General features: G+C 42.3%; 1 protein-coding gene across 1 annotated transcript; it reads right to left on the bottom strand.

The window, feature by feature from the left end:
- Positions 1-13,343: 13,343 nt before the first annotated feature.
- Positions 13,344-14,696, bottom strand: LOC124475324 (putative nuclease HARBI1). The gene is made up of 4 exons (XM_047031826.1): positions 14,244-14,696; positions 14,021-14,133; positions 13,826-13,937; positions 13,344-13,744 (listed from the first exon to the last, which is right to left on the bottom strand). Exons 1-4 carry the CDS (start codon positions 14,443-14,445, stop codon positions 13,359-13,361), a joined length of 813 nt encoding a protein of 270 aa, XP_046887782.1. The 5' UTR covers positions 14,446-14,696; the 3' UTR covers positions 13,344-13,358.
- Positions 14,697-16,648: the final 1,952 nt, after the last annotated feature.

Here is a 16,648-nt window from a genome sequence, read left to right as displayed (position 1 = left end):
CAAGTGCAGTTGTATTTACGTAAGAAGAGGGAGGCCCTTAACATCCCTGCTGTCGGCCGTCCGTCCATGCGAAAAAAAGGGCCTATAAAATTGTTTCATGCTTGCTATCATAATTGAACAGCCATGTCAATTTATGATGTTTTAATAACTGTACACCTTCTGGCTCAATGCTAACTTTACCGTGTAAGATGACATGTCGCCGGATGCATAGCAAAAAACCTTTTGCTGGTGCTACAGACAAATGCATATTTTCAAAACTTGACTTGTCGCAAAGCCTATTGCCTTTGTCTCCGCTCAAAGTGGTTTGTGCGCAAGATTGGAGCTACTGACTGGTGGCTCCAAATCCACCCATAAAACACTTTAAACTGACGGCTTAGAACACCTAAAGGGCAATGTATTTCATGGGGTCATAACACAATGTTAAGATTTTAAATGAGTCTTTTTTAACAATTCTCAAAATAATTAAAATATATGTAGCTTATATCTAGGCAAACCCAAACCATAACATATTGTTTTTCAAGTCTATATTGTCATGATATTATACCGCTGATTATGTAAAAATAAAGGCGTAAATATATGGCCTACACTAACATGCAATTCATACAAATTAACTTGACAAAAGATTGAGTCATCCAAAGTTAATGTAGCTAGCTACATGCTATTAGCCTTCGGCAGTTCTCTTACCTCAACAGCCTGCTAAACATGCAATCCATCGCCGTCTAAAATATATGCTCCCTCTATGGACGGCACTCTGACAGCATCGCCGTCCGTCCATCCATGCAAAGATCAGCAGCCATCGCCATCAATCTATGGACGTCCATATGGTCCATGATCTATGCTCCCCCTAGCGACCGACGTCCCTGCTAATCCATCGCCGTCCAAAATACATGCTCCCTCTATGGACGGCACTCTGAACAGCATCGCCGTCCGTCCATCAATGCAAAGATCAGCAGCCATCGCCGTCAGTCTATGGACGTCCATGACGCAAAAAAAGATTTAGCTCCAACTGCAACTTTGACTTACTTTCCTCTTCGTCGAAAAAACCCTCCTTATGTCCATCTCGTCTGTGGAACAGTCATGTCTGAAGTGCTAGTTACAAGCGCGATGCGTCGATCAAAGAATATGGGAGTTGAATCTGCGTGCATGATGCTGTTTCTAGAAAACGTGGAGTGGAATTCTATTACTATGGGTATTCTCCCTACTGATAAAGTGGAACGGATTTGATTGTGAAGCAATGGAAAGATCGCTGGACTAGTAGACCAGTCATGCACTAATATTTTGATCGCAAATGTGGAGGGGTCCAAACGGACTGTAGCCTACTGCTACACACTGCCAGAGGGCAAGCTGAGTCTGTAACGTCAAAAGAAGACGCGGCCTCACTCAAATTCCAAGTTTTACACAAATAACAAAAATATGCTGACCCACTGGCTGTCTTCAGAATCGCCATATCTTTAAAACACTGTTCTCCATTTGGATGTAGAATTGACCCTGGTACAAAATTAAGAAAATACTCATCAGACGCAGATCGACAACACTGTTGTTGCTGCCACAATCGTCAATGGAGGCTGACGAAGCTCTAACGTAGCAAACAAATCAACGTTTTTACAGCAACCTACATTAAAATCTCACCACCTGGCTGTCGTTTTTACTATAAAAATTAACTATAAAATTTTACTATAAAATTAACTATGAAAATACTACCATGACCCTATCTAGCATGGCTGCCGCCTGAAAGACTAGGCGGTCTCACGGGCGACACGCACTCGCTCAATTTACAAAGACTTTAGCGACCTAAATCAAAAATCCGAGATTGCAGTTCCACTCGAAACCGCTTTCTCAACAAAGCCAAATAGTTGGGATTTTTTGGGGGTGGTATTTGTCACTCGTAATCCAAGCTCCAATTTGCGAGCTAGAAAGTCTCTATCACGTTGTATCCATGCGTCGTTGCTAACGTGTGTTGACGTGGTGACGTAGCTAGCACAGATTACCCTTCGTCGACAAAAGGCACTTTGTACCCACAAAAACGTTGTCATTTCCTACACTGTGCAACGGAACGTAAATCCAAATACAAGCAACTCAATCGCTACGAAGACAAACCTTTTGACATCGACATTGTCTATGTAATCCAAATATTGACTGAGCCTTAGGGGGGCAAAAATAAATAATAACTAGAAAAGGCTGTTCCTGCAAAACAGCAGTGAGAATGCTGAAAACCTGAATGGAGATAACTGACCATGCTAAAAAAGCTGAAAATAGTGAACATTTAGTAGAAAGTTATAAGCTGAAGCTTCAAAGTGCCCGAAAGGTATTTTAAATAGGGGCTGGAGCTGGACGAAGGCTTAAAACTACAGGAAAGAGAAGAAAAATGCAAAACAAAGTGAAAAAAATCAGAAAGAAGAGAAACAATGCATAAAAATGTGAAAATTTAGGGAAAAAATATTTGCTGGAGTTTCAAAAGGCCTGAAATGTATGTTTGAAAGGACCTGCATCAAGATGAAGGCAGAAAAGTACAGAAAAGAGAACAAAAATCAAAAGTACTGGCAGTTGGAAGATACTGCTGTGAAAGGTATTTTTGAAAGGACCTGGAGCAAGATGAAGGCAGAAAACAGAAGAAAATAAGAAGAAAAATGCTAAACAAAAAGGGGAACATTTCAGAAAGATGAGCTGCAGTAAAATGTGAAAATTAAGCAGAAAACCTGGAGCCGAGTGCACCAGCTGGGCGTAAAAAAGTTGATCTTAACGCTTACGTCGGTTTTAACTACGTCCGACTTTGATTTGAATTTACACCAAGTGCACCAAGCTTGATGGACCAAGGTCGTAGCTACGTCTGGTCTTAAGATGCGCGTCCTTGTGAAAATGCGAAAGCGTCGATCGTTGCCAAGCAACACATTTAAGAGCCTATCAGAGCCAGTCCACGGGCTTATTAGACATTCTCTGAGCCTATCCGAAGCGCACTTTATAGCTAGCCTATCTCCCTTCAAAACAAGTGTGTTTGGGCTGACGGATAAAGAAAAACTAAAGAAAAGGAAAATACATTTTACTGATAGAGAAATTAGAAAACATATAGTTTGTATACTGAGAATAGAAGCGTGTTCACGGGGAAATGTATAATAATATCAAACAAACAGAAACAATCAGCTGGAAATCGATCAACAACAAAATTAACAGTGGATTTCTGCTACCACGGACAACTTTCTCGCCTTAATGCCCTTTGCATGTTGCCTATTAACAAGACGCGCTGCATGTGCGATCAAACTTGTGTTAGCCCTAATTAGGCTACCATGGATAGGATATTGGTCCGATTTTCCAACTTGCGCCTGCTCCCCACTAGGCGTAAAATGTACACCCAGGTGCAGCACATAAAGGGCTTAAGTCTAACTGGTGCACTAGTCGTAACTTTAAGTTAGTCGTAACTTTCAATTCTACGTCGGACGTAGCGTACGTCCAGGCGTACGCCCAGCTGGTGCACTCGGCTCCAGTTTCTGAAGTCTGGGTTGAACGAATTTGAAGGTAAAAGGACAACATTGGAATGACTTGAACTTGCTGGAAAAAGGTAGCAACCGTTGGTCATTGGCAACAGACTGGCAACATTTCTAACCTAGAATTTAGGTTTCAGGTTCAAGACGGAGGAGAAACTAATCATGCGCACACCCAGTCCTGTTCAGACATTTTAAGATGACATCAAAATAATAATTCATAGTGCAGGGTTGCCAATGTTGTTGTTGTCCCTGGTGAGTTTATTGTACGTAAATAACAAGATCATGATACATCTAAGCAGCGGATAATTTCTTGCAAGTGTGTCAAAGTGGTATGTATTAACACCGTAGGCGTGAAGCTAGAGAGGATGCAATGGAAGATTTCCTACACAAGCTAGATGTACAACTTCAAATTGAAAACGGAGAAGATATTTAGAGTAAAGACACGTTACTCTACATATGTGTTCAATATCATCAAATAACAGTAAAAGTTTTCCAGTTACTTAGCGTTTGTTCGTAGGATTAACGCCAGCAGTGCAGCAAACACTTACCCAAGGCCTGGTTTGGCTGTTCATGACGGTCAGCTATGACAGTGAGCCTCGATTTTCGCAGATTTCTGTAAAATTTGCTAAAATAAAAACAATCTAGCTAGATTATGTACACCTTAAGTTCAATGTACATATCTTGTTTGGTCGATTGTGGAAAAAAAGTCGAACCATGTTTAGTTATGGAGAGCCATCGCGCAAGCTCGATTATGAGAAATGTAGCTAGAATCCACACCTCAAACAAGTTAACCCAGACGCAAAACTGTACATCCAATCCCAAAAATAAGGATATTTTCCGAGACCCAAGACTCTGCCGAAACCATTGATATCCTTTATGTGTCTGTGCGGTCAGAAGTACAACTCTTTTGGCAGTTTCCAAAACGTCACCCAATTCTGCTTTCATGGTGCGTGTCTGTTTGGTTGCCACGGTGATGGCGCAGCTGTGATCGCTAACGAGCTGGGCAGAGAGAAAAAACACATTTAGCTGGAATCCACACCTCAAACAAGTTAACCTAGACGCAAAACTATACGTCCAATCCAAAAAATGAGGATATTTTCCAAGACCCACGACTCTGCCGAAACCAGAGATGTCTTTTATATGTCTGTGCGGTCAGAAATACGACTCTACCGGCAGTTTAAAAACACGTCTACTTTCGAAATTCTCTTGACGAATTTTACCCACCTCTCCATTGAAGTTAGTGAGAGAATTTGAAAGGCTGCTCTCGCTTCAAGGCTCAAAGCTGAAAGTCTGTAAATGTGAGCTCTTTAGTAGTTAAATTGGCTGAAAGAGGACACGTTTTCCTACATTTTAAGGTAAAACTTGTTTCTGTAAGTTAAACTATATGAACGTCAGAGGAATTTGTTTGACAATTTAGTTGAATATCAGAAAAAGAGCAGCCAGAGTGTGCCACTCTGCTGGCTGCTCAATCATAAAAATCAAGAAGGAGCTACATTTTTCATGTATTTCAAACTGTCACGATTCAAAATTGGCTGAATATTTGAAAAAGCTGAATCACTTGGGAATAGCTGAATGTCTTGTGAACATTTTAAAGGTTGAATGGTGTCTTTAGCTGAAAGTATGCTGAAGCAGTTAAGTTTGAAAGAGGAGGAATCTTTTTAATGATTTGAAAGGATTTACCATTACTTTTAATGGGACAATAATTTGCACAAAAACCTTAATTCTTTAAAAAGTATAAAAGTGAGAAATACCACAAGTCATAGCCATCATCTCCTGAAGGAGCTGAACGTTTTGATTCCAAGATTGTAGGAATCGGTGAAAGTATGCAGGACTAGTTAAAGGCCAAAAAACCTACGGAAGAACTAAGAAGTTGGAATAATAAAGAGAAACAGGAAAACAATAGTGAGAATGCTTAACAGCATTCTCACAATAAATATATATGTGAGATTACAATGGTTTGTGCTTATTATTAAATGAAATCAAACTCTACCTTAACCACAATGTTGTTAAAAATGCATTGATTTGTTATGAATTTTTTTTTATTTTAGGAGAGATTTGCATTTAGAAATGCAAGCAGCCTCACTTTGAGGGGCTGATGCGGTTTCTTCTCTCAGTAATTCTTTGTCCTGTTTGAGAAGATCCTTTCAGAAGAACGGATGTGGCCACTATGCAGAGTCTCCCTGTCATGACTTCAGTAAGCCATGGGTAGATTGAACCGGTGGAAGAACAAGGCCTCAGAGAATCTGCAGATCTTTGGAGGAGGGGCTCCTCCAAGTAGGATCAGACCTCCATTATGGCATCTACTGAGGGATTCCTTCGTGCTACATCCCCAGTTGCTCTCTCATCAAACAGCAGACGTTTGTGGCACTACTGGTGGTGCTTCTGCTCCCTCCGCTTCCAGTTGCCTTGGTGTCTGAGACAGCTGACTGCTGGGGCTGTTCCTCCCTGCTGCTGAGGGGATTCTTTACATTTACATTTAGTCATTTAGCAGACGCTCTTATCCAGAGCGACTTACAGTAAGTACAGGGACAGTCCCCCCGATGCAAGTAGGGTGAAGTGCCTTGCCCAAGGACACAACATCATTTGGCATGGCGGGGAATCGATCCGGCAACCTTCTGATTATAGCCCCACTCCCTTTCTGCTCAGCCCCACTCCCACTCAGCCATCTGACCCCCATCTGACTTTGAAGGGCCTCATTAATCGCTCTGGCATCACTGAAGGCTAACTTCTTAAACCTGGGGTCAAGTGCAGCGGTTTCTGATAGCACATGATTATATTCCATTCTATGGAACTTTCTGTCCATTGATGAACATACTGTCCATCAACTCTGTCACTTGTCTTGTGGTTACATTTGCTTTTCTCTGGCGGTTGGCTGTGGTTCGCTGCAGACCCTTACATAGGAGTATAATTTTAGAGGCGGTCACATAGCTAAAAAGAGAGAACAGATAATATATTATATATATATATATATATATATAAAATACAACACAAAATAAAATGTTTAAATAACTGCTTACTGTACCTCTCTCCAAGACTCTGGTCACCTCCCATTCCTCTTGGGTCAGAGGGTCAAAAGGTGCATTGACAATGGCCAGGGTAAAGATGATGGCATTTTTCAATTCAAGAAACCTTTTCAACATATGAAATGTTGAATTCCACCTTGTAGTGCAGTCTTGTTTAGGCCTTAGCTCAGGGATTCGCATCTGGCATTGTGTAGACTTTAGTTTTTCAGCACATACTGTGCTCCTTTAGCCTGGCTGGCAGCCCAACTTCTCCCCGCCCCAAAATAAATTTAGTAGGGAAGTTGGGTCTGGAGGGTCTCGTATTGGGGACCAACTACAGAAAACCAGAATCTGGGCGAACCAATGAAATTGCCAGGGCGGGCTTTATACGATGATGGACAGATGATCAACAGTAACGTAATCACCCATGTCACAAAAGAGCGCTTAAGTTGAATTTGTTTTGAACAAACATGCCTACCGCTGGAGATCTGGGATGTTATGATTCTGCCGTCGAGTCTGTTTTAAAAGACATCGACAGCGCATTAATTTTGAAAGAGGAACAGACAGACGCAATAAAGGCATTTGTCGATGGAAAATATGTTTTTGCCGTCCTTCCTACGGGATTCGATAAAAGTTAAATTTATCAGCTAGCCCCGATGGTCGCAAAGAAGATGGGACACAATGAAAACCCAGTGGCCATTGTGGTTTCTCCTTTTCTTTTGTGGAGTTGTAATCCTAAACGGAGAACTTGTTCGTATATGCATTGCCCTTTATTGTTTCGCTCAAAAAGGTTGACCGTGTGAACAAGTACTCCCCCTACCCTTAAATTAATTTTACAACACCGGCAAAAATCGTTTGTATTCATTCTTCAAGCATACTTCAAGTCTGCTTGTAGTTTAGTTCTGTTGACAACAACTATGCGGTGCTTAACATACGTCACATACTCTGTTGCTCTGATTGGTTGTAGATCTATCCAATTGAGCGAAGAGGCATTTGTTTTCCAGGCTCGTTTGAAACACGCCCTGTAGTCAAAGCCCAACGGAGAGTTCTCAGACTCATATTCTGACTAGAATTATGAGTATGACAACGTCAGGCTAGTGCTCCTGTGGAAGTATTCCACAACTGCTTTCACTTTGTCCACAGTGGGCCTCAGCACTTTCAGAGCATCTCTTACAATCAGGTTGATTGTGTGGGCAAGACATGGATGATGGGTCCACTTTAAAATGTTCACGGCTTAGGTTATTAAAGCTGCATTGTCACTAACACAACAGACCACTTTTCCATCTACTTGCCATTATTTTGCCTCTCGCAACAGTTCCTCTGCCAAGTTCTCTGAGGTGTGTCTGTCGCTGAACTCAAACAATCTAGAAGACAGCTAGACATTGAAAAATCTTCAATTAAGTGACATGTAACCGCCATATACAGTGCCCTCCAAAAGTATTGGAACAGTGAGGCGAATTCCTTTATTTTTGCTGTAGACTGAAAACATTTGGGCTTGACATCAAATAATGAACGTGAGACCAGAGATCAACGTTTCAGCTTTTATTTCCAGGTATTTACATCAGGATCTGATGCACAAATTAGAAAATATCACCTTTTTGTTCGAACCCACCCATTTGTCACGTGAGCAAAAGTATTGGAACATGTGACTGACAGGTGTGTTTTGTTGCCCAGGTGTGTCCTATTACATACATTATTCAATCAATAAATACCACTGAATGTCTACACTCAGGTTCAGATTGGGTAAGATAGGTTTTGTCTATGCAGACTGTATTCAGAGGTGAAAACAACATGAAAACCAGAGCGCTGTCTTTGGGTGAAAAACAAGCAATTGTGAGTCTTAGAGAAGATGGAAAATCAATCAGAGCCATTGCAGAAACATTGGCCATAGCCAGTACAACCATTTGGAATGTCCTGAAGAAGAAGAAAACTACTGGTGTACTAAGTAACAGACGTCGAACAGGTAGACCAAGGAAAACATCAGCAGTTGATGACAGAAACATTGTGAGAGCTGTAAAGAAAGACCCTAAACAACTGTTAGTGAGATCAGCAACAACCTCCAGATGGCAGGAGTGAAGGTATCACTATCTACTGTTCGCAGAAGACTTCATGAACAAAAGTACAAGGGCTACACCAGAAGATGCAAACCACTCATTAGCAAGAAGAATAGGAAGGCCAGGCTGGAATTTGCCAAAAAGTACAGAGATGAACCTCAAAAATTCTGGGACAAAGTTTTATGGACTGATGAGACAAAGATTAACTTTTACCAAAGTGATGGAAAGGCTAAAGTTTGGAGAAAGAAAGGAACTGCTCATGATCCCAAACACACAAGCTCATCTGTGAAACACGGTGGAGGTAATGTCATGGCTTGGGTTTGCATGGCTTCTTCTGGGACGGGCTCATTAATCTTCATTGAGGATGTAACACATGATGGCAGCAGCAAAATGAACTCGGAAGTCTACAGAAACATTTTGTCTGCCAATTTAAGGAAAGATGCAACCAAACTGATTGGCAGAGCCTTCATCATGCAGCAAGATAACGACCCAAAACACACTGCCAAAACAACAAAGGAGTTCATCAGGGGCAAGAAATGGAAGGTATTAGAGTCAGGTATTAAAGTCAATCTCCAGACTTAAACCCTATAGAGCATGCATTTTACCTGCTTAAGAGGAGACTGAAGGGAGGAACCCCACAAAACAAACAACAACTGAAAGAGGCTGCAGTGAAAGCCTGGGAAAGCATCAAAAAGGAAGAATGCAAAAGTTTGGTGACGTCAATGGGTCACAGACTTGCTGCAGTTATTGAAAGCAAAGGATTTGCAACTAAATATTAAGTCTTATTCACTTAAATATGTTTTAAGTATATCTGTTCCAATACTTTTGATCACATGACAAATGGGTGGATTCAAACAAAATGTGATATTTTCTTAGTTGTGCATCAGATCCTGATGTAAATACCTGGAAATAAAAGCTGAAACGTTGATCTCTGGTCTCACGTTCATTATTTGATGTCAAGCCCAAATGTTTTCAGTCTACAGCAAAAATAAAGGAATTGGCCTCACTGTTCAAATACTTTTGGAGGGCACTGTATATACTGGTTCAGGCAGGAGGACTGGGTCGTTTTGTTACCGATACTTTATTCCACATGGTACAATATGTCATTGTAATAATTGATTGGCGTATGGTTGTGCTCGCAGTGGCTCCCTGCCGCACCCAACGGAGACACCGTCTCGGCATCCTGGCAGAGAGCAGCGACAGCATTCCCCCTGAGAAAGAGAAGACCAGACAAAAGGGGGGAGGCGGAGGCCGCAGGAGACCAAGAGCGTCTGTGTCGCAATAGCAATGCGGGACCTGGAATCCCTGCTATATACCCCGTCCTATTAGAAGGGTGTGCCTGACGCGTGATGACGATTTGCTAGTCGCGCTAGGTCTTGTGTCCTCTGCATGAACCAGCTTCGCTTGTTTCTTCCCTTTGGCACCTATTTTTTGGTTGTTCACAATGTGTGCTTCTTGTTTTGGCTACCCGCAATGCTTTGGGGCTATCTTGTTGTTATTATCAGTGACCTATGCACTTTGTAAAGCTCTCTCTTGGAAGCCAGGGCCACGGGCGCAGCTCTTACATCCGCGCTGAGGATCCGGCTGGCTGCGCAGGCGATCCGGCCCTCCTTCACCCTGGCCAGCGCGTTGCCCGTGGCAGCCGCAGGCGCCTCCTTCCTCCCTCCTTCAGCAGCTCTCCCTGATGGCCTCCGGGAGAGCATCTTGGCAGGTAAAGATGTGAATCTTGTCAAAATCCTGTTATGTGGGCCCGAATCTCTAGGGAGTCAGGTCGTGGAATGCGGCTACGTGACAGTGGTCTTGAGGGACGCCGATCCCAGGCTCACCAAGACGTTGACTCTGGCGGAATTCGTGGTGGCGTTCGGTGTTTTCCGTGACGTCATCTGCGAGGAGTTCCCCGAGAGGCGCATCGAACTCGATACCTACCTGGCCGTCATCGTAGACCTCGCGCTGTCGTACGGTGGCGGCCTGTTTTACAAATACCACAGAGGCTTTTTCGCTAAGGCCCCCCTGCACGTCAAGCTCTCTGCATCTAGCTTCTCGGCTACCTCAAATTCCAATAAACTTTCAAGGATTTCACCATTGTAAAAGTATCTCAAAACAAAAGACATTTGTTCAAAAAAGAAAAATAATTTGTCTCATCCACAAGTATGCTAAAAGTACCACTTTCCTTGACTTCTTGTATTATTGATGTGCGCACCATTTCTGCTAAGCATGACAAAATCTCATTTGTATGTCAGGACTTGTATATTTAGTATTTCAAAATCTTTTCGCCATGGTTTGCTATGATATTCAACATCCCCAAAAAGTTCCCTTTCCTTCTTGAGGCCACAGATTCACAATGCCCTCGCAGAGCAATGTTCTTGGTTGCCCAATGAAGGACCATTTCAGCAAGAGTTTAGATGTACCCCCTGTTCTCTTCTACAGTTTTGTTGTACTCTTTATTTAATTGTCCCATTACAGATCCATGATTTGTTTCTGCAATTTGGTGTTCTTTCCATGCTAGCATGGCATTCTTGTGATGCTCAGATGTACTGTGTGCAGCATACCCTCCGTCTGTATATATAGCTTTTTTCCAGTTTTTGAAACCTGAAGTAAATGTAGACTCACCATGGCCAGGTAAACTGAAATGCCTGCAAGCATAGTAAAAGCTCGAGTCTTCACTTATGGAGTATTTTACCCAGTGGTGTAGGGGTAAAAATTGAGGTGGGTAAACTATGAATTGTATTATTTATTTATTTACAGGGTCGTCAAGCAGCCCCCCCCCCCCCCCCCCCCCCCCCCCATGCATTTCAGCCCCTTCAGAGTCTTGAGATCCCAGTTTATTTATTCATTTTTACGTTTCATTAGGCTTATTTGCATGGAACCAGTAAAGTTGGTTTGTATCTGCATCATCGTATTTAAAAGAACATTAATAATAGTAGGCTAGCCGTTTGTCCCATGTCTTAATCGAGTATTAATGCGATGTTGTGCAAATTTACCAAAACGACGTTTACAAACGTGAATTGATCTTACTCTGTACTTGATGCCTTTTGCGGGCATCTGTGGGAGTGGGAGCACTCGATGGTCTCTTCACAAATCGCCTGATATCCTTGGCTAATTAATCCAATCCGAACAGGGGGGTATTCCAGGTAGCGGGTTTAACAAACTCTGAGATTAACCCTGAACTCAGAGTTGAGTTACTCTAACATGTGAAACTTATAAAATTCGGTTCCATAACACCTGATATGAATTCGTTAATTCGACTTGGAGTATTTCAACTCTGAGTTTAGCGCGTGCACGAGTTCTACTAAAAGCCAACATCTATGGAGCTCCGATACTAGGATTCACCATGGAAAAAGTAGACAAAAAAAGGGCTTCCTATTTCACCGCAATGGAATTGGACATTTTAATCCGTGCGTATGGCGAGTCCGAGCACATATTTCGGAAGAAAAGTAATACTGCTGTAGCTGCAAAGGACAGGCAATTGGCGTATAAGAATTGCTGATCGAGTCAATGCGTAAGTTAGAGTTTAGTCCATAAATCGAACATTTAATGTCCGTTAATATAAAAGGTGAAAAAGTGTTGGAATTGTAATTTAATCAAATACAATGTTCATATTAGGTGCAATCCCACCGGCGTGAAGCGCACTTGGCAACAATTAAAAATGAAATATAAAAACGTAATACAAACAGGTAAGACATATTTAGCCTTTTGGCCTATAGGTTCATGATTGTAGCTTCCATCACTTTGGTATTTTATTTGACATACAAAGTGAATATCCTCATTGCCTATTTTATCCTGTAGTGGCGGAAACACACTATGTCCTGTCGCCTGATATATTGCTTAAATTAACACTGAGTTCAATTCAGCAAATAGAAAGAAGGCAGAGGCACGCAAAACGGGTGGGGGGCCACCACCAGCACCTCTGACCTCTGCAGAAGAGCTGGCCCTGAGCAACAACATTGGTCGTCCAGTGGCTGAAGGCATCCCTGGAGGAAGCTCATCAGAGCCAATCACCCCACAGGACACAAGTGCCTACATAAGATGTAAGTATGTGCCATATAATGTATGTGTGTGTATGTTTGTTCATTTTCCACTCTGGTCCACTTCTAGGCACTGATGGTCTAATCCGAGTGGTTGAGCCTCCTGCAAGCCTTTGCACAACGGTGCCACTTGTAAGTAGACCACTCGACACTCCATTATGCATAGTAGTGGTGAGTATCCTGAAACAATACCTTTCATCACAGGATGATGATGATGAGGAAGAGGATGAGGACACATTGACCGCTGCCACAGATGGGGTTGCAGAGAGGCCTACATATATGGTAGCTACATATGATAGTTCTCTCTCCATGTACTTTATTTACAGTCTTGGGTGTAATTGTCAGTTTAAAATGTACACTGAAGTGATGAGAGTAATGAATGTAAAAACTAAATGCACAGTCTGATCCTGTTGAACAGAGCATGGATGAGCCTTTCCAGGAGAGGGGTCTATCAACCTCCACAGCACAGCTACAGACAGTGACATGTTCAGTAAATGGCAGGTGAATTCTGTTTGTAGAACTGGGATTTAATGTAATCCTAATGTATTCCCAGTTACCAGTTAAAGATTTATACAAACTCCATTTGATTAAATAAATGGAGAAAACTGACCAAGAGATGGTGTATTTGGGGCGGAAGATCAAGAAGACGGATCTAGAAATTGAATTGCTAGAACACCAGCTGCAGGTGGATGCATGGTCACAGGTGAGTGAGTGTTAATTGTCAGAACAATATAATAATTGTTGCATTTCCATTTGTAGGCAATAAAGAAGACAAAGTGAAATGGTAATGATGTGTGTTTATTTCAGTGCCAGGGTTGGTGGAAGTGTGTGCGGGCACAGTATGTCTCTGACTGCTCTTCCATCTTGGACATGTGCAGGTTGGAGGGGATGGTCGTCCTCAGGGTCGTTTTGTATGGCAGGGTGTTGCTCTCCTCTAATAGTGGCAATATTATGAAGAACAACACATGCCACAATAATATCACATGCCCTCTCTGGTTTTACCCTCAGTCTACGTAGGCACTGGAACCGGGCTTTGAGAATGCCTATGGTCATCTCCACCCGGGCTCTAGTCCTGCAGTGGGCCACATTGTACCACTGCTGAGGGCCCGGCTCAGGGTCATGGGTCATCAGAGTGGGCTGGCATGGGTAACCTCTGTCAACAAGCAGGTGGCCATGAAACTCTCCTGTAAGTATATAGTGGGTACATTGTGAGTGTGGTAGAAGAGGGAGACAAGGGAATGTTATTTGTTCAAAGCTTAACTTACCATTTGCAACTCTGTTGCACAGGGTAGACTCGCGATATATCCTTGAGTCATGTACTGAGCCAGGCCATTTGGCCTCCACATTTGAAATCAAATGTGCTGCATCACATATAATCTTGCCAGTGCAGAGAAGAGATATTAGCTGCAATATTTTAATGTTGTGCTGTAGTCTTTATTATTGTAAGACAGTAAATCTACCTGCACATTAATGCTGTGGAATGACTTCCTATTCACATAGTCTCCTTCATTGATGGATGGAGCTATGATGGGGATGTGGGTGCCATCAATGCAGCCTATCACATTGGGAAACACTGCAAAATTGAAAGGATTTCCTCATTTCAGTCTGAGATTGCAACATTATCATTCACATGATTTCTAATTTCTTCATTGACTTAAACTGAATGTGTGTTTCATCAGTCACCTGAAATCATGTGAAATTCCTCTTTGATGGTCCTTAGAGGTTTGTGCCCAGGAAAGAAAACGTAGGTCTGCAGTAGGCCTTTCAGTGCCAGGGCCACTTTCCTTGTGGCTCGGCACACTGTTGCTTTGCCGAGATGTTCTGCATCGCCAATGTTGTAGAGGAAACTTTCATTGGCAAAGAAACGGATGGCAACGCATAGCATTTGGTCTGTTCTGAGAGCACGTCCACGGTGTGAAACATTAGCAATGTATGGGTGGAGAATGTTGGTAAGGTAAATTATTGAATGCGATGAAAAACGGTAACGTTCGCGTAGGTATTAATCGGGGAATAAAAGTACATCCAATCGCGGTCTTAAAATCCTCTCCTGGCGTAAGGCTATGCAAATTATATTTTGTTCGTAATCGATAGGCCGACCCAGGAAAGGACACCCCATCTCTGCAAACTGTTTCAAAATCCGAAAGTGGGTGGGGATTGCTAGGAAAACGCGAGTTGTTCATAGAAAACCTGCTAGCGAGCAGGTTAGTTTCACAGCATAAGTTACTATGGCAACTTACCAAAAGGTTTCGTTACCTCTCTTTCTGGAACGTGGAACTCGGAGTATGCCTCTTTTCAGGGTTGAACAACTCCAAGTTTTCACAAAACCCGCTACTTGGAATACCCCCCAGGTAGACTAATCCACAACGTCTATTGCCGGGTTTCCCAGAACGTTGTAAGAGCGCTCTTAGAACGTTCTTAAGAAGCGCTTAGCGTAAAGAGCTTCTTAATGAATCTGGGAAACCCGGCCTATGTGTACATACTTCGTGGATCCTGATTGGTGTCGCAGCTGCAACGCATTTGGAGGGTCACAGACCATACAGCGCAGATGAAATGATTCTACAGCGTTTATATGTTAAACAACATGAAATGTGTCACTGGTGTTTCAAAATTACACCAAATAAGTTTCGGATTATTCCAACGGCAGAATACAAGGCGCAGGGAACTTAGATGTGCGTAAACGCGCATACACTCTATTTAGAGGTGGATAAACGCTATTTCCGAATTTCGGGAGGTGCGTAAACGGTGTTTACGTGCGTTTAGCCCCCACTACATCCCTGAATCTACCCAGGGGTGGACTGCATACCATTCAGCCTGGAAGCTTCTGTTTCGGTCTTGGGGAAATTTAGTTGAGGTTGTACTGGAGCTTCACCCCTGGACTTGGAAATGTCTATATAACACCAAAGAATCCCATTAGTATCAGCTTTTAACATAAGTGCTATCCACTTCCAATTACATGTTGTTCTTTTGTTGTTTTTTAAGACTAAACATGCTAATCATCAAGACTAGTCTTTAACATTTTACAGATTGAATAAATATATGTTTATTATATGGCCAGCCTTAAGATTATTTTGTTTGCCATAACCCAACCGACCCTGTCCCATTCTTCAGCTACTGATAACCAGGCCCAAACGTAATATGCATCTTTTTTTCACATTTTCTGCGGTTATTCAGACTGAAAATCTGCGAAATTCCGCTAGCCTTCCTGTTCTTATCTCGGAGCGACCGAAGATGTTCCACAACAGTTTAACAGCAAATATGGTCGATTGAATGTTGACAGACTTTGCAAAAAAGTATTGATCCATCTTTTTAAAGATCGGCTGAAAACTCCCTGGCCCTGTCTCTTGCTGTAATTTGGGTTGATAAGTATTTCCTTTTCAATTCTTAGCATTTTTGGCTAACGTTTTAATAATAGAGATGTAATACGAGTTGAAAACTGTATTTACATTTTGCCTCAGACCAATGCGTTGTACTTGAAAATCCGCGGGTTTTCGTCAAAATTTTGCGCCCGCGTATTCCGTTTGGGCCTGTTGATAACCACTCACCTGGAGGGCAGACTTGTTAATTATTTTCTCCCAGAATCACTCTCCTCCTCCTGCTCTGTCTCTGACAACTTGCCTCCTGAACATTCACTGCCACTGGCTTCTTCCCTTTCTGCACCTGTTCTGCTTTCTCCACTAGCTCCTTCCGTTTCCCTTTATCTTTCTGCTACATTCTCTGTCGTGCTAGTTGCTGCTTGCGGGGCTCTGGTGCGCATGTTGGCAAAAAAATCATGGATTTTCCTGTCTCTCCCTGAGGCATTTATCCTTTTCATTATATCATCTTTAAAGAAAAGTATTACAAAACATTAACTATAGACTGCTTTAATTTCAATTTCAAGTGTAAACTGGCGACAGTGTGTTATCTATGACTATTGACACCTGGAAATTGATTTAAGATAGCTAGCGTTAGCTATCTCGCTAGCTAGAGATAATCTTACAAGTTTGCAAAATAAAAGCAGCAGTCTAACTCAACTCACTCTGACACAATTCCACAATGTCGACACATTCTTACACATTAAATGGAGTGTGAAGATAACTTTATGATCTTAT

This window comes from Hypomesus transpacificus, chromosome 13 (genome assembly GCF_021917145.1).
Source record: "Hypomesus transpacificus isolate Combined female chromosome 13, fHypTra1, whole genome shotgun sequence".
Taxonomy (NCBI): domain Eukaryota; kingdom Metazoa; phylum Chordata; class Actinopteri; order Osmeriformes; family Osmeridae; genus Hypomesus; species Hypomesus transpacificus.
This window is presented reverse-complemented; position numbering and strand designations above follow the sequence as displayed.